This window comes from Engraulis encrasicolus, chromosome 7 (assembly GCF_034702125.1).
Source record: "Engraulis encrasicolus isolate BLACKSEA-1 chromosome 7, IST_EnEncr_1.0, whole genome shotgun sequence".
NCBI lineage: Eukaryota > Metazoa > Chordata > Actinopteri > Clupeiformes > Engraulidae > Engraulis > Engraulis encrasicolus.
In genome coordinates, this window is record NC_085863.1 from 22,763,658 (window position 1) to 22,783,768 (window position 20,111).

Here is a 20,111-nt window from a genome sequence, read left to right on the forward strand (position 1 = left end):
TGATCCTTCCTATACAGTTGAATGAACCCATCATAAGTGTAGCATGGGGGTGGGAGTGAGGGGCTGGTCTATGCCAAAAATGCCTGGACCAATTTGTGCTCCCAGCCCAGCCCTGACAACACGGTATAGCAGTATATCACAGGGCACTGTCTTCATCACAAAACCATGTACAGTCATCGCTCGTCATGCTGTTCAAATGATCACATCACACTGAGGTAAATGCACATTTTCTTATGTAAAGAGGGAGCAGCCTACCTACTTTTTCTTCTATCTTTACGTCTGTTTTTTAAAAGGCATTTTTTTGATGAGCGCCCTGTTTTTTGTGCTCTGTTTGCACAATTGTTCACCCTGGGAAGCGTTCCCTTTTTCCTTTTTGGGGTTGGGGAATAAATAAAAATGTAACTACTAATTATAACTATAATTTCAACAAGGTCAACATATTTTCCGTTTTGCGTACAAGAGCTCCAAATACATGTTTTTTTTTCAGTTGAGATAAATGAGGGCATATGTGTCTGTGTCTGTTTCTGCTTACTGTGTGTGTGGATTCTACATTACTTGAGGTGTGTCTCCATCTAGTGGCGCACCTCCTCGGATCAAGTGTGTCAAGTGGGAGGCTATTGAATAAAGAAGTGCATTGCTCACAGGTTACCTATGAAAGTCATGATTGTCGAAATGTCCCCCAAAAAACTAAATTCAAGCCCTAAGGTATAATGAATGTGAATTAGGTTTTGGCTTTTAGTATTATTTGGGGTAGCTCAATAGAAATAGAAATCTATGTAAAATATCAATACATCAAATATCAAAATCCCTTTAATACTTTCATTATAAATCCAATACATCCATTAGTGTGGTTTGAATAATGTGTTATTATAATCCTTTTTCATTTCATTCACTATACAATGTGACCTTTTGACATTTGTTGCAACTGTCTGACTCAAGGCAGTCGCAACATAACAGGCAGACCACTCTCTAGCGTCAGTTAACAAAATTTTTCGGTAACACTTTATTTTAGGGATACATCTATCAGCACTAATACACACAATGTTTCTGTATAAGTAACTTGTAAGGCATGTACAAAGCAAAATCAAACATTTGTTAGGCACGTATTCGCAAATGTCTTGTTCATGCACAATAAGGGATTTATTACCAATTTAACCTTAGTAAGGACCTAGTAGGCCTTAGCATTTGCTTAGTACATGCCTTACAAGTGACTTATGCAGGCATTAACATTGTATGTACAGTGCCCTCCATAATTATTGGCACCCCTGGTTGAGATGTGTTAAAAGCCTTAAAATAAATTCAGTGTTTATTGCAGAAGAATACTGGTCACACTGAAAATTTTAGGAAAATGTAGCCTTCAACTCAAATGAATTGTAGGAAAATAAAAAAATCCCTGACTAAAAAATAATTATTTTTCATTAAATCACCTGTTCCACAATTATTGGCACCCTTAAGAATTCCCAGGAAATAAATATAATTGAAGCATTTCTGTCATTTCTACAGTAGTTTACAGTAGTTTACCAGAGTATGTAGGAACATTTAATTAGTAATTCATCACTTCCTGTTTCCCTGGGGTATAAATATGACGTGACACCGAGGCCATTTCTCTTATCCACTCTTAAACATGGGAAAGACAAAGGAACACAGCATACAAGTGAGGCACATGTGCGTCGACCTTCACAGGTCAGGCAGAGGCTACAAGAAGATTGCCACTCAACTGCAGCTGCCCATATCTACTGTGAGAGGAATAATTAAGAAGTTCAAAACAACTGGAACAGTGGTAAACAAGCCTGGACGAGGACCCAAGTTTATTTTGCCACCACGCACAGTGAGGAGGATGGTAAGAGAAATCAAAATATCTCCAAAGCTCACTGTTACAGAATTACAACAAATGGTAGCATCCTGGGGTCACAAAGTCTCCAAATCAACCATCAGGCGCTGTCTACACGCCAACAAGCTGTTTGGGAGGCATGCACGGAGAAAACCTTTCCTTACCCACAATCATAAACGCAAACGTCTGGAGTTCGCCAAGCGGTATTGGGGCTTCAACTGGGACCGTGTGCTTTGGTCAGATGAGACCAAGATTGAGCTTTTTGGCAACAAACACTCTAAGTGGGTCTGGCGTGCCACGAAAGATGCGCATGCTGAAAAGCACCTCATACCCACTGTGAAGTATGGGGGTGGGTCAGTGATGCTGTGGGGCTGTTTCGCTTCCAAAGGCCCTGGGAAGCTTGTTAGGGTGCATGGCATCATGAATGCTTTGAAATACCAGGACATTTTAAATCAAAATCTGTTGCCCTCTGCCCGAAAGCTGAAGATGGGTTGTCACTGGGTCTTTCAGCAAGACAATGACCCTAAACATACAGTATGGCCAAATCTACACAGAAATGGTTAACCAGACACAAAATCAAGCTCCTCCCATGGCCATCTCAGTCCCCAGACCTCAACCCCATTGAGAACCTGTGGGGTGAGCTGAAGAGGAGAGTACAGAGGAGAGGACCCAGGTCTCTGGATGATTTAGAGAGATTCTGCAAAGAGGAATGGCTGAAGATCCCTCTTTCTGTCTTTCCCCATCTTGTGAAACATTATAGGAGAAGATTAGGTGCTGTTTTGTTGGCAAAAGGGGGTTGTACAAAATATTAACAACAGGGGTGCTAATAATTGTGACACACATTCTTTGATGTCAAATAATTATTTCTTTATGTGGGATTTTTTCCCCACTGAATAAATGCACTTGTATTGAAGGTTGGATTTTTCTCTTTTTTTCCATTAAGGTCCCATATTATTTAGAGAAAAATAATAATAATTGGAAGCTAAAAAACACATCTCAACCAGGGGTGCCAATAATAATGGAGGGCACTGTATAAGTGCTAATAGATGTATCCCTAAAATAAAGTGTTGCTACAATTACAACTATTTGCTACAATTTCCCAAGGTAAAAATGATGAGTGACCAACAGCCTCGCACTGTCATAAATTTACAGTAGCTGAGCCAAATATGTTAAAGTACAGTTTGACTTGGCCATCTAGTGGCTCAAAGACTCCACATCATCCCAAGAAGGAAAATGTAGTACTACAGTATGTGCCAAGTGGAGCATTTATATTATTCTGTGTGAATATTTTGGCTTTGTAAGGATCATACACTGTTTGTGAAAACTTCATATGAATGCCACTGAGCACTGTTGCAAATCCACCTGCAGGCTACTGATATGCCATCTTGTCTCCACTACAACCACGACTACGTCAACACTGGGCTTTTTTTAAAGGGACCATTTGTTTGCCTTGGTAACAAACAAACAAATTGCACTGAGCAATTTAGACAAATACGGTATCAAATCTGTGTAAGAACTAAACTGTTCTAAGATGAGAACAGAAACTCCATGCAAAAATCCATGCAATTTTAAATCACACATAGCATATTTAGGGCAGCAGTGTGAGCCCAAACACTGGAGATGTTGCTGGGATCAGAGTCCTGCACCGGGTCGGGTACCCGCGGGTACCCGCGGGTACGGGTAAATAGTTGCCCAAATGGGTGGGTTTTAACGTTCCGAAATTTCACGGGTGGGTATGCGGGCGGGTAGGTTAAAATACGGGTGGGTAGCTCGGGTAGCACGTCAATCAAAATGGTCATAGTACTAGGAGGCTATTTTCTTTTTTATCTATTTAGATTTAGATTTTTATCTATTTAGATTTATCTATCTATTTTACCTATTTTTTGATATCACCGCAGCCATTATGACATCAGTCACGCAGCTATTTCGTCACTTTCACGCGACTGCATCTGAATTTGACTGCATTTGAAGTATTTTTTCACGGGCACGGGTGGGTAACGGGTAGAATATTAACGGGTCCGGGTGGGTACGGATTTAACTTTGAAATTACCACGGGTTTACGGGTGGGTGGGTAATGCACTGCACGGGCATGGGTGGGTCCGGGTATAAAAAAATGGACCCGTGCAGGACTCTGGCTGGAATGACCTGACTTGAATAAAAATGTAGCACAGCAAATGACTTTCACCGTAAAGAGTATGTAGGATAGTTGCCACAGTAGGCTTTGCAACTACCTTTTGATGCCAAGTGAAAGAATCAGGGAAAATTCAGTTTGGCTGGTAGAAAACAAAACATAGGCCTACTAGCCACGTTGACCCTTTAAGTGTGTGTTTGGCTTGTAAGAGTAACATCTACTAGCCATTTTGGCTGGTGATGAAAAAAGTTACTTTAGAGCCCTGAAAAGAATCCCAAGCATATGCATCATACCCTCTAATGGCTAAAGAGATGATACCCTTCAGAGTTTGGGTGTCAAGCCCACTTTTCAAGCCTGTGGATAGCATGCAATATTTAAGCAGATTTGGACACCTCTAGTTTTACTTTGTATGAAGACACAGGCCTACATGCCCCCTCAATATCCTCTCAATATCACCCTGTCTATCATGTGGTGTACTTACAAATAGTTTACCTTGATTATTTGTGGGTATATTAAGCCTTGAAAACTGGATTTGTGATAAGCATGATGAAGAGTCTTGACATTTTGGGTTTCCAGATCTTATATATTCTTTTGGAGTTAAATTTGACTTCCCATCGTATTTCAGAACTGTACAGTGTATTCCAAAAGGGTAAGGGTACTCAAACCTTAAATGAGAGAATAGGAGGGACTCAAAATGGATTTGGGACAAAATGGCCCTACGGTATCCTGGATGCCGTATCCCCTACATCAGAGCTCAAATTAACCATGTAGGCACTTAATGAGTGGAATAGGCCTACTGCATCAAACATTCAAATTGGATGCAGTGTTCTCCAAACTAATCTAGGCCTTCATAATACAATATCATCTGCCCATATTTATTTCACAGTATCTGCATTTCTGCTGCTTTAACAGTTGCTTGAAATGCTTGAAATAATGCATAAATTACGCTGCTGATTTTTCTTTTGACCAGCAGATGGCAGCAGAAATCCAGGTACTGTGATTACTGTAAAATAAACTGAGAAATGACCCTATTTTGAAGGCCAGATTAGAATGAAGAACTCTGAAAAAAAGTTTTTCCAAGCTTGAATGTTTGATAACATGGTTAATTTAAGCCCTGATGTAGGGGGTGTCGTAGGATCATTTTGTCTCAAAGCCATTTCAGAGTCCCTCCTATTCTGTCATTTATAGATTGAGTGTCCTCATACTTTTATAATAAATTGTACAGTTCCCAAATATTACGGCAAATCAATTATAACTCCACCATATATTGTTTCAAGGGTCTGGAACCCCAAAATGTCGACTCTTCATCACGCTTTTCACAAATCCAGTTTTCAAGGCTTAATATATCCACAAATACAGCCGTCTGCAAAAGAGTTGTCGCCTATCCATCTGTTTGGATTAACAGCTAATAACCTGACTTTCAATTCAACCTGACTTTCAATGGCTTCAGAGGTCACTCATATGAAAGCTACAACCCTCCCGAATGAAAATGTATGTAAAAAAAATAATAATTTCATGCACCAAAGAAAGATTGACCCTTTAATGAACACAGATAGGGCAGATTTTCACAAGACAAAAGTTTTGTCGCCTATCGAACATAATGTGAAAATGAGCAGATAAGTCACTTCAAAACACTTCAAATACGCAGATCGGGTGTCATACTTAATCACTGAATCACTCTCACCTCTTCAAAAAAATAAACTTTGGCCTTAGGTGTATGTTTAGGGTCATTGTAATCATGGAAAGCAACACAATGAAAAACAATGAAGATCAATGAGAGATGGTGACGTATTCACATGTCACATGTCACCATGGGCGGTCATGGGTAAGCGGTTAGGGCAGGGCCAGGGGCCAAATTTAGCACTGCTCTCTTGGGGCGCTATTGGGGGCTGCCCCCTTGCACAGGTGAGGCATCAATGCAATTTCATTGTGTGCAGTGTTCACTTGTGTGCTGTGTCACAATAACAATTGGACAGGTGTTTGGCCAGTCTTGTTTGTGAGTGGTGTATTCCCAGCATGTAAAATGTGAAGGAACAGGTGTCAAGCTGTGGGTTTACAATTCCACCAAATAGAACACGGTGTGGGGCTTTAACTTATCCGCTCCTTCTGGACACCCCACTACTACCAAGCAGCCAATCACAACGGCTTGCTGTTTCTTCATAAGCTCACACGCTGCGTTAAGAGTGCCTGGAAGAGAAATTAAATATATTAAATAATACCAAGTTGTATACTGTATGTCAGTGTTTCTCAAACTTTTTCCATCATTCCCCCCTTCAGAGGGTCTCAATGCTTCCGAGCCCCCCCAGTAACAACAGTAGCCTACTCCCGCAGACTGATTTTGCGATCGCTGCGCAAAATCAAAGGAAAGGTGACTGGTGAGATTAAACAAAGAGGGAAACAAAGAGGACTATAGTCAAATGCAGATGTGTGTGCTTCCTTCCTTCATTTCCTATGCTATTCAAATTCATGACAATTGATAATATAATGTTGGTGAGGGCTTTAAACTTGATGATTATTGGCGAGACAGGAAATCACTTCCTTGGGAGAAAAAACCCAAAATCAGATGCCTCCACGCCCCCCCCCCAGGGGGGCTTATGCCCCACTTTGAGAAACACTGCTGTATGTGTACGATACTGTATTCTAGGTAATACGTAAGAAAAAAGCACATGTTAAATAAACAAGGTAGCTCAATCTTCTCAGCAACTTTTTCACAAAAAAAATACTATAAAAGTTTTTTTTAGTATTTAATCTACAGTATGAATATATGTTTTAGGATTTAATCTATGAAGCTATGAATCAATCAGAGATCAACTGCTTTATTGTACTTCACTTATGTACATGTTGTTATCTGAAGCTGCTCAACCCAGCAGTAAACAGCTCCCCACCTTTGAAAGGCCTGCACTCTTGGATGATCCTGATCAAGACCAACAATCTACGCCACAGGAAGCAAGCTAAGACCATCCTAGTTGGAATATTCTAACTATCATGACAAGCAGGCTGTATATACAGTAGCTCTGCTGGTATGAGCTACAGAAGTGTTCAAACTCCAAGATGTAATATAATCATTGACATAATCGTAAATGGACTGCATTTATATGGCACCTTTCCACTCCTTCGAGCACTCAAAGCGCTTTACATTGTATGCCTCACATTCACCCATTCACACTCACATTCACACACCAGTGGCCGTGGCTGCCACGCAGGGTACCACCCTGCCACCAGGAGCAACATGGGGTTAAGTATCTTGTTCAAGGACACAACGATGGAGTCAGGCCGAGTGGGGCTTGAACCTGCAACCTTTGGGTTGCCGAACTGCTCCTCTACCACCTGAGCTACCACCGCCCAACATAATCGTGTGTTCCATTGCTTGCTATGCAAATAACCATTAAGGGTCATTTTAAATAATCAAAGTCAAATAAATCATCAGTGGCACACAAACAAGCTTAACATAATACAATGGTAAACAATGTAATGACCACTGCATGGGGATATACTGTAGTCGTGGGATTTCCAGTAAGGATAGTAAGGATGGTTTAGGGTGTGTGTGTGTGTGTGTGTGTGTGTGTGTGTGTGTGTGTGTGTGTGTGTGTGTGTGTGTGTGTGTGTGTGTGTGTGTGTGTTAGGGTGACCACCTGGTAATAAGTCCAAGGGTGGACAAGGGGTATGCTTTGGAGGGACAATGTGGGACAGACCCTGGCGTGCACGCGCAACTGAACTTTCTGACTAAGGGCGTACCCATCATGCACTGCACTTCTTGGAGCTAAGTTTCTCAAACATTAAAGTGGTAGTTCGCTATTTTAGACATTAAGCCTTGTTTGTGTGACTTCTGGGGTGAAGTAGAGATGTTCTCATCACAATTTTGACATTTGGTGCTGAACGGAGCATTTGGGTATTCAAGACTGCAGCCCCCCCCACCTTTACATTGACTCCAATGAAGCACTCAAGCAATCGATCATAAAATGGCATTAAACTTTCGTTTGCAGAGACATGAAACTCACCGAGTGGTCAGAGGTGGGCAGCGATACGTTGGCTCGAAAATCACCGCGAAATACGCTTCCAGAGAAGATATATTCATTATTGTCCGTCTTCATTGATTGTATTGGTATGACTAGTATTACTCCGCGCGACCGGAAATGGGGGTGCGTTTGTTTACGTTACTATCTATGGTTTGTATGCAAGCTGTAGTTTTTGTAGCCAGTCCCGCTCAAAGATAGCCGTTCTACCTCGCTCCTTGATGTCTACATAAACAACACACTATCGCTACCTACTGGCTGGATGTCTACTGCTATTCAACGGCGTCTGGGGAAAATAGGTCCGCCAAATGCTAAACAACAGTTAGAAGGCATATTTCGCTGCAATTTTCGGGTCAATTTATCGCTGTCTACCACTGACCACACGGTGAGTTCCATGTCTTCTCAAACAAAAGTTTAATGCCATTTTATAATCGATTGCTTGAGTGCTCTATTGGAGTAAATGTAAAGGTGGGGGGGCTGCAGTCTTGGATACCCAAATGCTCCGTTCAGCACCAAATGTCAAAATTGTGATGAGAACATCTCTACTTCACCCCAGAAGTCACACAAACAGGGCTTAATGTCTAAAATAGCGAACTACCACTTTAACTTATTTATCACAAAGGAATAGCTTAGTTTCGCTTCCAAACTATTACTCATCATTATATTCTGCATTTATTGTAGGGTTTTTACAATTAAAACTAATTGGTGTATGAAAAAATGACATCTCACCACCCCACCGTCATTGAGAAGTTTACGTCCAATCCTTGCTATACTATAATGCATCCTATTAGCTATTCATATGCTGAGTGGAATAAGTGAGATATACATATCAATAAAAGCTGATGCAGGATTAGGTAAGTTCTTACACTTTGCTTCCCCGGGGGGCTGGGTAGAGTGGGGGCCCTAGATAGTGCGGGGGCCTTAAGCCATCTGGGCTGAGCAATCCATCACTTTAGAAAAGGGACCCTTATTCCACATCTGTTTTCACACTGTTCAGGGTTTGTTCACACAGTGTACCAGGAGCTTATACACATTGTATTCTGGCCCTTACTGCTTACTCATAAATATAAATCTAGGTCTACTAGGTTCTCACTAAGGTTATATTGGTAATAAATCCCTTATTGTGCATTAACAAGACATTTGCGAATAAATGTCTAACAACTGTCTGATTTTGCTTAGTACGTGCCTTACAAGTTACTTACGCAGGCATTAATATTGTATGTATTAGTGCTAACAGATGAATCCCTAAAATAAAGTGTTACCAAAAAAGGTTATCTGTAGGAAAACAATCTGAAATGTGTCTCACCTCCAGTGGCCAGAAGGTCATCGATGAGTAAGACTTTCTGTCCAGGAGCCACAGCATCCTCCTGAATTTCTGCCTCAGCCTGAAACACACACACACACACACACACACACACACACACACACACACACACACACACACACACACACACACTAAAAATAGGAATTACGATTCCATGGCCAACAATTGGCCACCAGTTTCTTCAATGATTGAGTGGTCAACATTTTATGATAGCCCAACAGATCAATTGTAGGCCTGTGTAAACCCATAGACTAGGTGAGTAGCCTAAAACACTGCTTTAGAGTTAGACATGTTCAACAAAGATGGGATGGGACTCACCTTGCCGTAATCCAGATCATAGGCTACTGAGACTGTTGGTCCTGGGAGCTTGCCCCTCTTCCTCACCAGGGCAAAGCCAATTCCTAATCTTTGAGCCAGCAGGGGCCCGAATAGAAACCCACGTGCATCCATACCTAGACATGTAAAACACGTATAACCGTGTTGCACAAAAATACAGAGAGACTAAACCAACATGCACTAAATGCTTAGCACATAAGTGTATGGGTGTAGTGTAGTGCAACTCACCAACGATTACTTCAACATCTTTGTGGTTTTCGCGGACATATTCCTCAAACAAGTCAATTACTGCAGCCAATGCCTTTGGGTCCTTGAGTAGTGGACAAATGTCTCTGAAAATGAAACAAGTCAGAACAATGTTTGCAAAGTGATCGATCGAACACGTTCAAGTTGCCAAACAATCTAGTAAAACTGGGGCTACTTTGTATCCGTGCCAGAACTAAATTCCGTCAATCTGATAACGGAATCGCCACAGAATGCCTGGGTATCATGGTCATCAATACGAAATATGCTCCTGAATGATATGCTGAAGAAATACTGTAGGCACACATATCTATTAACTGAATTAGCCTAATCATGGCCTACCAGAAGTGAGGTAACATACACGAGTGTAAAAGTTGTCCCCTGAAGGGCCTTGATCCCACAATCTGTAGAATGGCAGGCATGACTCCATCCACTAAGCTACCAATTTCAGTAAAATTTGTTTGACCAGAAAACTTCTTCTTGTGCACATTATCACAGCACTATACATCATATAAGCCTACAATCATTGCTTCATCATACTTCAGACAATGAGGTAATGGTGCAGGGGTAATATATTTTAAGATTTATTCTGTTAAAATGCACAACAACAACATATTTGTCTGGTCGTAACATTTCTTATGAAACTGTGGTAGCTTAGTGGATAAAGTCATGCCGTCCATACCATAGGTTGTGGGTTCAAGGCCACTCAGCATTCAACTTTTACTCACATGTATGTTACCTCACTCATGATATAGGCCTACATTATAAGGCTTATTTGTGCCTGCCCTTCAGTATGTCTTCAGCATATCATTCAGGAGCATATTGCGACACATACTGTGTATTATGCTACATATCATCCACAGTGTCTGCTTTGAGAAATTAATCACTTTCAATTTGCACTACTTATTACATGTGTGGTATGATCTGTTAACTTCAGAGTTACTTATTTTCAGAATTACAGAAAGTTCTGATCATTCTGCACATTGTAAAGATGAAATGGTGATGACGCAGTGAACATGCAAAGAGATTGGAGACCTGTCCAATCATGCAAATGACATCCCACTGTAATAAGATTTTATTCAATTTTCTTCAAAACAACACAACACATTGCAGAAATTCTTGTAGCCATCATATGTAGGCCTATAGGATGTAATGAAAGCATTTTCACATCGTCAGCAGCGCAAGCACCCTTTTCTCACAGACCCTTGTTGTGCTCTACAGAGAGACATGAAGAAAATGGGCACCTATAAAACATGCAGTAGGCTACAATGTTAAGATTTTGTTTGTCAATTCTTAACCTACACACCATGAAAAAGACAGATGAGATGGAAGACACTGGAAACTTCTTGAATGTAGCAATCCCATTACAATAGAAACAACAGGAATTGTTTGCCAATTAATGACTATATGTGATAGCCTAGCCTATAATGCAACCTTTGTTATATAGCCCAATAGTAGGTTAAATTGAATCCGAATGTCTCAGCGTGCCCTACAATATCGCCCCCTGTGGCCACATTAGCTAATGAAGATAATGTTGCTTGAGTGATATGTGGCATGTGCATTATTGAGGAAAGATATGTAGGCTATGTGCCGTCAGTATTTTTCCTTCATATCATTCAGAAGCATGGCGTGATGCATACTTTGCAGGCCTACTATGGTGCGCATATCTACCATCCTCTTTGACAAACTGACCGATTTGTTTGTTCACTTGTTCTTACACACATATTGATGACCATGGTGCCTATGTAATAACACTTAACTTTGAAGTGAATTATTTTCAGAATTACACCGTGAAATGTATTCTTCCTTTTGCATACATCTGTGCGCTGTGCACCTTGTAAACTTGTAGGCCGATAGCACAGTCAACATGAAAAGACATAAGACATGCAAAACCTTGAGAAATCCCATTGTAATAATATTTTCTTTAATTATCTTCGAAATGACACAACACATGACCATGTTTAGCACAAGAGACAATTGTTTTCCTCGCACTCCAAAAAAATGAATTGAAGTGAATGGGACCGTAAAGTCCAGAATAGCTGCACACCGGAGCGGCAGGACGGCAGTGCCTAAGCGGCTGTGCAATCACATTTTCTTGTCAATGTTGAAGAATTAGAATTAGGCCTAGCCTTGCGAATGCAAATACTTCCAAGATAACAACACAAACCCATCGGGTGCATTAATCAATTGGCAAAGATATTGTGATGCAGTGAATGCTGCCAAGAAGCTCACTTTTGTAGTTCCAGTAATTTTGCGGATACTCACCGAAACATAATTCCTTTGATTGGGAAGTCAGGAAATGTACGTATTGATTCCCTTATGCGTTTTAGTTTATCTTCTCTGCTGGCATCTGCCATGTTTATAACATATGCTAATTGTCACGTACGAAAACACAAAAATCAGATCATCAAATTAAGAGCTGTGCCCTAACTACAAGACATTTCCGCGTCTACGGCTCTGGTTTAGCCACGTGGTAGAGTCATGATTTCATGCATAATTCACAGTCACACACCTTATCAGTGGGTCAAAGTCCTGGTAGATCTGACCTGAATGACTTGTGTTTTCGCATGGGATTACACCTGAAATGGGAGAGATCTGACAGCGCTCCAATAGGCTACGCTCCAAAACGTTCCAACGGACCCGCTCTGCTACACTCGCGTCACTTATAGCATACAACAGGACACGCTCCACGACCTTAAATCTTAAAATCCGGCGGCCCCAGAGCGCAGAACGCTGGAGGACACATCTCAGACTGCAAGGGAAACAGGCATATTTACCATTTGCAAATCACTCCCTAGGCTATCACACACAGGTTATTCCAACACTGCAATTGGCGAAGACATTCTTAAATGTACCGTTAAAGCCCGTCTCCAAGCCTACTACCCACCAAATCCAACCTTGCCATCTGGTAGGCTACCCGGCACAAACCAACACAACGAGACCGTTGCGCACATTTTAAATGGGTGCAACTTCTATAAAGGAATGTAGGCCTATGTAGCGCGACATGACAGACTGGCCAACATTATAGCCCAATGCATCAAAGAGGCACAGGACATTTCAACGCAAATACACACAAATTGCACAGTAAAAATGGACTGGTTCAGCGACAGTCATGATGACACACTTTTAAGCAGCATTCCAAACACACCGGACATCACCATTATAGATGCTGACAATAAAAAATGTCTCCTTTGTGGAAATAGGTTGCCCCTTTGATCTCTTGGGGAGACTGGGGTAAGATGAGCCACTTTTTACATTTTTCGTCACAGCTAAGCGATGAAAGCGTATTTGGTTACATTTTTTACATCATACCAAATTTCAAAGTGTCCTGATACTATTAGAGCAAAAACTAATTGATAAACTGTCATGGTTAAAATGATATTGCCTTTTAAAAATATTTTTTCAGGTGGCTCATCTTACCCCTTGTATGGGGAAAGGTGAGCCACTGCTTGGGGTAAATTGAGCCCAGGCAAAAATCTCTGCTAAACAACTTTTATTTATTATAACAAATGTAACTAATGAATCTATGAAATAAAGCAACTAAAACAACATAACTATGCCAAAGAATACATATTGTGGGCCCTTACAGCTTTGTTTGAATACAATGGCGAACAATGCAGAGTGCAATGTAGAAAAAAAGTCAATATTATTGTTTGAGTTGGCTGAAACATGAAGTCATTAATCTCAACTCACCTGGGTATGATATGAAAGAAATTTTCTGGTTATGCTCAAATATCATAACATGGTGTTCAACCATTATGCATCCCATTAGGATAAGCGGCTCATCTTACCCCATCTCAAAAGGCTCACCTTACCCCATGCCAAAATTACGTAAATAAATGCTCATAAAATTATCATAAAAGTGCAAAAAGACTTGAAATATCACTCATATAGTAGCTTATTACATAACATTTCAGACATGATGAGACCAGATATTGTTCTATTTTTGTTTTCTCTAAATCATCCATGTTTTGAATATACATGGAATTCACTTAAAGAGCAAAAAACACATTTTCACAAATATCTCTATTGCCAAATTTGGTACATGCTTCACTTTTTCACAGGTGTTAGAAAAGGATGTCCACCACCTTAGAATGTGGTTACATGTTAAAATGTATTCAACTTTTTCGAGAAAAAGGGGGTGGCTCACCTTACCCCATGGCTCACTTTACCCCAGTCTCCCCCTACATGGATACTTGCTACCACTCCGAGATCCTAAAATACCAGCCACTTATGGATGTGGTCACAAATCAAGGTTTCAACTGTAAGCTTATTGTTCTTGTGTTTGGCAGCCTAGGACATGTAGGCTACATAGGCTTGCATTGCGTGGACTGCAGCTCTGTGGACTTAGTAAGGACAATTCAAAAAAGACTGCTTAATACTGCTCAATTTCTGCAACATTTAGCAATATGGCGAAGGAAGTGCCATGTCTACCCCTAACAACTTAAATTAACCAGGCCATTCTGACCTGTAATGTATTACATAGGACCCTATGATTCTGATCAGTCCCTGATTGCTATGACATTTGCTTCCATCACTATTTGGATTTATAATGCTGCCTTCTTGGTGAGATCCAAATAAAAGTACTAAACTGTGTGTGTGTGTGTGTGTGTGTGTGTGTGTGTGTGTGTGTGTGTGTGTGTGTGTGTGTGTGTGTGTGTGTGTGTGTGTGTGTGTGTGTGTGTGTGTGTGTGTGTGTGTGTGTGTGTGTGTGTGTTTCAGGCTGAGGCAGAAATTCAGGAGGATGCTGTGGCTCCTGGACAGAAAGTCTTTTACTCGTCGATGACCTCTTGGCCACTGGGGGTGAGACACATTTCAGATTATTTTCCTACAGATAATATTTTGGGTTTGTTATGTGCGTGAAGAAAGCCCACCTGGGTAACTCCAACTCCCATTGTCACACAGCATTCCACAGCACACAACAAAATTGCATTCACGCCTCACCCATGCAAGGGGGCAGCCCCCATGGAGGAGAGCACTGGTTAATCGCTCCCCCCACCAACCTGGCAGATCGGGAGTCGAACCAGAAATCTCTGGGCTACAAGTCTGACGTCCTAACCGCTTACCCATGACTGCCCCTGAACTGAATCAGATCAAAGAGATATGACTCCAAAGAGTTGCGAGGAGAATAGAATGGAATAGAATACTGTAGAATAGAATAGACTTTGTCTATTATTCTCATGCCAGCGTGACATTTGTCATTGGCCTCACTGTATAAAAAACACAGAGGATGTACTGACAGGTGAAACACTGAGTCATCATCAGAGATGCGCCCCAAGATAAATACAGATAGGCCTACATACAGCAAAGAAAGCCCAAAAATATGATGTCAAAGAAGCCAACAAACAAAGGAATGAAAAAGAGCAGAAGAAAAACAGAGTCTGAAAAGCCAAGAGGAAAAGGCAGGCAGGCATGCAAAGGGAACAGAAACCAGACATGTTGATGCAACTCAGGCAGACTCAGGACCTGCCTGATAGTTAAGAGAACCAGACTGCAGATCCCAGGGCTGGTTCTAGTCAATTTGGTGCCCTAGGCGAGCACCCATCTTTGCTTTTGATGGAATTAGAAATTGGCACGTGTAAACATAGTGTCATACACATCTGATCGAGCACAGCTGATCTACTACCTAGTAGAGTGCCCATTAATATAATAATTGTCGATATAAAGCTCAATGCTTTATTTTGCTTCATGTTCTAATTCTGTGGGACTTTTAGACATTTGGCGCCCTAGGCGATCACATGGTCTGCCTATACGCCGGCCCTGGCAGATCCACACTCATAGAAATAAAAGATATGAAAATAAAATGGACATGGCTATACAACTCTTTTATAAGAATGTTAAGAAATTGGCCACTTTTATAGAATGTGCCATACAAGTAAGCACTCATACACTCAGGGCCAGCCCAAGGCATAAGCAAACTATGCTATGGCTTAGGGCCTCCCCATCACCAGGGGCTCCCTGTGAGCAGCAGTGTTCCAGGAAGACACTCTACACCATTTCCCCATGTCATATATTTATTTCTCATGCACCACTTACTGCCACAATGGAAAAAGGTTCAGTTTTCTCCAAGACTGGCAGTGCATGATGGGTACACAATCTTCAGACAGCCTACAAATGTCCTTAGCTAGTAACCCTGACTCGAACAAGTAAATGAAGCTTATGAAGCATCTGATGCTGAGTAGATGGTGGCATGGGGGGCCCCCAGATTAAATTTTGCTTAGGGCCCCATAAAGGCTTGGGCCGGCCCTGCATACACTTTCCATTTACTGCACAGATTGTGTCTGTGTGTGTGCATGTGACTTGTCCATATAGGCCTATAAGGAAAATGAGTAATGGACTACTTTTATGCTAAGTAGTACATACTCTATGAATAGTAAGTAACATGGCACAAAGGGCATGTACAGTAAATGTGGAACTCATATTTTGAAGCGCCAAGATATCAAGAAAGCCAATTGAAAAGACTGGGGACGTGACTTCATCCTTTTCTTTGTCATTTAGCATAATCACATCTCTTGGTGCTGGTTCCTGGTCTCAAGGAAGGGGCACGGATCAGAAGCCAACCCACATACTGTATGTGATAATCTAAGAACCAGAAGAGAGTCACCTGTACTCAGAGAAACCTTGGGCTGAATGTGAAGAGTGAGCCATATATGGTTAATATAATGTGTAATGATGATGTGTGTAATGTCTTGTGTGTTATGTCTTCTGTATTTATGTAGGCCTATGGCCTATGCTACTTAACACCTTAATTTCCTCTTGGGATCAATAAATGATACTCTGCTCTACTCTATATAATATTTTGCCCTAAGAACAGAAAAAAATGCGACCTCTGCCCTTTAACATATGGGCAACCCCAGAATTTGACTGCTGGTCTAGTGGCCTTTGAAAAGACCACGTCGGAAGGCAGACTGCAGAACCCCAAACAGAATGGCAAAGAAATAAAGACATCAAAAACAGCTGAAACTGAACAAGAACCAGAAGCAGAACCAGATTGAATTGACAATTTACAGTTGCATGCAAGCCATGCGTACAGGAAGAAATTACAGCTCACCAGAGATGGTGGTTGAATATGGAATTTGCAACACTTTCAAGTTTCCACTAGATGGCATAGCCCTTGTTTTTTTTTCCTCCAAAGCTGGTCAACTCTTACTGTAATGCAAATTATTAGAGTAGCCTACTATATGTTTAAAGGCCGACCTGTATGGAAATAATGTAATTTCACAGCGACACCTTGACTAGACCTCTTTTGATTTTCCTCTTTTTTGCTAGAGTCAGTGCACCATTCACAGTGCTGTGAAGATCTCAGGCTGTTTTATGCTATTTCCTCACTAGAGGGCGTCCTTGCTCTGCATTTCCAAATGACAGTGCACATGTAGATTTTTATGAGACTGCATTGCATGGAAATAGGACAGTTTCATGAATCTACTGGTGAAGTTTGACCACATCTTTAATATCAAATAGAGAAATTGATGTAACTGCCACCAGAGAGCACCCGTAAGGCAGTTTTGTTTTTTGACAGGAACATGAACACCTTCTCTGAGGATGGAGCATCCACATGAGCTGAGTGCTCTGAATTTTAAGCAGATCTTTGGCTGATCTCTGGCATTTGTTGAAAGGGCCACCCAAACTGCTGAACATGTGGCTGACTGGGTGTCTTGACATGGTCGAACGTAGGTTGAAGGCACAAGCAGGACATTTGCTCCTCAGCCCAGGGTCCCCCCACATTGGTGGTTGGGGCCCTATTATGACCTTGGCAGGCCTTATGGGCAGCCCTTTCCGTGCTTTTGCCTTGGGGCCCTACGTGCAATTGCCACCGCCACTTTGTCTTAATAAACATTCTAGTCACCTCCCATCTCACAAACGGGCATGGCACAGACAAATGAGAAGTAGCATCCTGTAGATTTCCTCATTAATCATTGAACAGCTTAATTGTTGCTGACATCACTGACACATTATATTTAGCCGATACATGTTTGGTGGTCATTAGGCAAATTAAGTTTTTTAGATAATGCAGTCTTGCTGAGGTATGTCCTATGACTCACTCACTGCAAAACAGTTTGTGAGTAAGAGAACCCCTCATTGTTTTGCAAGATAATCAACTGACCAGGGGGATTCCCCGCATCTTGCTTCAGATGAACCAGACCGTCGTCTGGGAGCAGTTATCCCTTTTATTTTTTTGCCCCTCATCAGGGCTGCTGACAGCTTTCGCTGGGCCCAGGACAAAGTCATCTGAAAGGGCCCCCTACCAAATATATGTAATGCTGACAGAATTTTGGGGCCCCAATCTCCCTGGGCCCGGGACAACGGACCCCTTTTCCCCCTGCCGGCTTCCCTGCTCATACAAGGGTCTCACACTATACTAGAAGGGGCATAGCCAGCCAACTGATGTGATAACCTTCTCCTTTGACGAGTCAGCTGCTAGCCTCCCCCCACATACTTACACCTACTGGTTCAAGAAGGTCAAAAGGGCGCTTCGTTGTTCAGAGATTTTCCAGAAATTACGTCATATCGGCCCCTGCATGTTTTCCCCATGCTGATATTTGGATGGTTCTACAGTCTGAGTTTAGACTTGGACATTGTACCCCTTTTGCTTGAAGGAGACTGTTTTAGCGTTCATCTAGATGTCCTGACAACAGTACTTAAGGTGTCTGTGAAGATTCTCATCCATCTGCCCAGTCGTGGCTTATTCAGCTGGTCACTGGACTGCTACGCAGCAGGCGACCCAGGGTTCGATTTCCGACACTGGTCATTTCCCAATCCTCCCCTGTCTCTCTCTCCCACTCATTTCCTGTCCCACTCTTCACTGACCTGTCTAAATAAAAGAATTCCAGTTGTTAATAACTTTATTCCTATGGGTAAGAATGGCACAAATACGGTATAATACAGTAAATGAGGCACCATGGAACTCCTATTTTGAAACTACAGGATATCAAGCGATCCAGCCTAGCATTTGACAAATGGAAAAGAATGAGGGTGTGACTTCATCATTTTCTCTTTAGTTAGCTTCATCACATTTCTTGGCCCTGTTTCAGGTCTCATGGCAGGGGCACAGAAGCCAACCTACGGATGTGATAACCTTGTCCTTTGATGAAGCAGCTGGGAGCTGAGAGCTGCCACCCACGCATACCTCCACCTTTTCTGCCATGCGGTGGTCAGGATTTGTCTGGTCAGCAAGACACTTCGCCTTCACCATTTTGTAGATCAGTGGTTCCTAACCTTTTTTTGGAAAATAATCCCTCTGGACCTCATCATAAGCCTACCCACGCCCCCTTCATCTCATCATAAGCCTGCAAATGCCCCCCTCAGTATTAGATAGTAACACACACACACACACACACACACACACACACACACACACACACACACACACACACACACACACACACACACACACACACACACACACACACACACACACACACACACACCATGCCAACTAAGCACTGCCCCTCTCAGCTCTATCTTCTCAACACCCCCCCTCTGGCTCCCAACGCCCCCTGGGGGGCTGTAGATCGCGCATTAAGATAAACTATTCTAGATATTGCATCATATCCTTGCCCTCGTATCTGCGCCTGGGAGCACTGTATCTGCACCCAGGGCATTGCTACACATGGGACTGATGATCAAAGGTTGGTAGTGCAGAGGTCAGTAATCTTGCAATGGCTGACCTTCCATGACCTTGAGAGCCAGGAGATCAGGTGGTGGAGGACTTGCTGTGTTCCACGTAGACTACTTAGCCAGTAACTCCTTCACACATTTTCATGCCAAAAAGATGAGTCAGGTAGTGAAATCATGTGTCTCAGGAGCTTGCGAATTCCTAAGTGAGGGGTCAGTGGTGGAAATGGCCATAGGTACAGTAATGCAGTAAAATGCTGAGAGTTCTATAGGTTCTCTGGCATCTATAATGTTTGGAGCAGATACCAGTATTATCAGATTTTACTTATTTGCCCATTCCTAACCCTTTATATTGAACTGATATAAACAAAATGTAACATGTAAGTCTAAAAATGAGCACTCAGGAAGCTGTTTGTTAGAAGATTTGACTATGTTACACCCTCATTTTTTCACATATTTATGCCTTGTTTTTGATTAGTTAGAAATGTCAACATTCGCCCTATCCCGAAATGGAGACAAATCTTTTTTTTTAATTCCTGGATCCGGATCGTGAGCCAGATCACCACCAAAATTGAATCGCTTCTTCCTCTTCTCCACAAAATTCCATCAAAATCCGTT

General features: G+C 41.9%; 1 protein-coding gene across 2 annotated transcripts; it reads right to left on the bottom strand.

Moving 5' to 3' along the window:
* Positions 1 to 5,488: 5,488 nt before the first annotated feature.
* Positions 5,489 to 12,612, bottom strand: LOC134452037 (adenine phosphoribosyltransferase-like). 2 transcript variants are annotated; one of them, XM_063202419.1, is made up of 5 exons: positions 12,425 to 12,612; positions 9,864 to 9,967; positions 9,618 to 9,751; positions 9,282 to 9,360; positions 5,489 to 6,149 (listed from the first exon to the last, which is right to left on the bottom strand). In XM_063202419.1, the coding sequence occupies exons 1-5, from the start codon at positions 12,445 to 12,447 to the stop codon at positions 6,016 to 6,018; spliced, it is 474 nt and encodes a 157-aa protein (XP_063058489.1). In that variant the 5' UTR covers positions 12,448 to 12,612; the 3' UTR covers positions 5,489 to 6,015. The 2 variants fall into 2 exon arrangements, with proteins under 2 accessions (XP_063058489.1, XP_063058488.1); XM_063202418.1 differs by lacking the exon at positions 12,425 to 12,612 and adding an exon at positions 12,144 to 12,325.
* Positions 12,613 to 20,111: the final 7,499 nt, after the last annotated feature.

Bases quoted from the DNA above. Each gene is read 5' to 3' on its own strand.
- LOC134452037 (XM_063202418.1), bottom strand. From the start codon at position 12,235: ATGGCAGATGCCAGCAGAGAAGATAAACTAAAACGCATAAGGGAATCA. The intron at 9,968-12,143 runs GTGAGTATCCGC...TTTCATTTTCAG, and splicing joins ATCAAAGGAATTATGTTTCG to AGACATTTGTCCACTACTCA. The intron at 9,361-9,617 runs GTGAGTCCCATC...TGTGTGTTTCAG, and splicing joins ATGATCTGGATTACGGCAAG to GCTGAGGCAGAAATTCAGGA.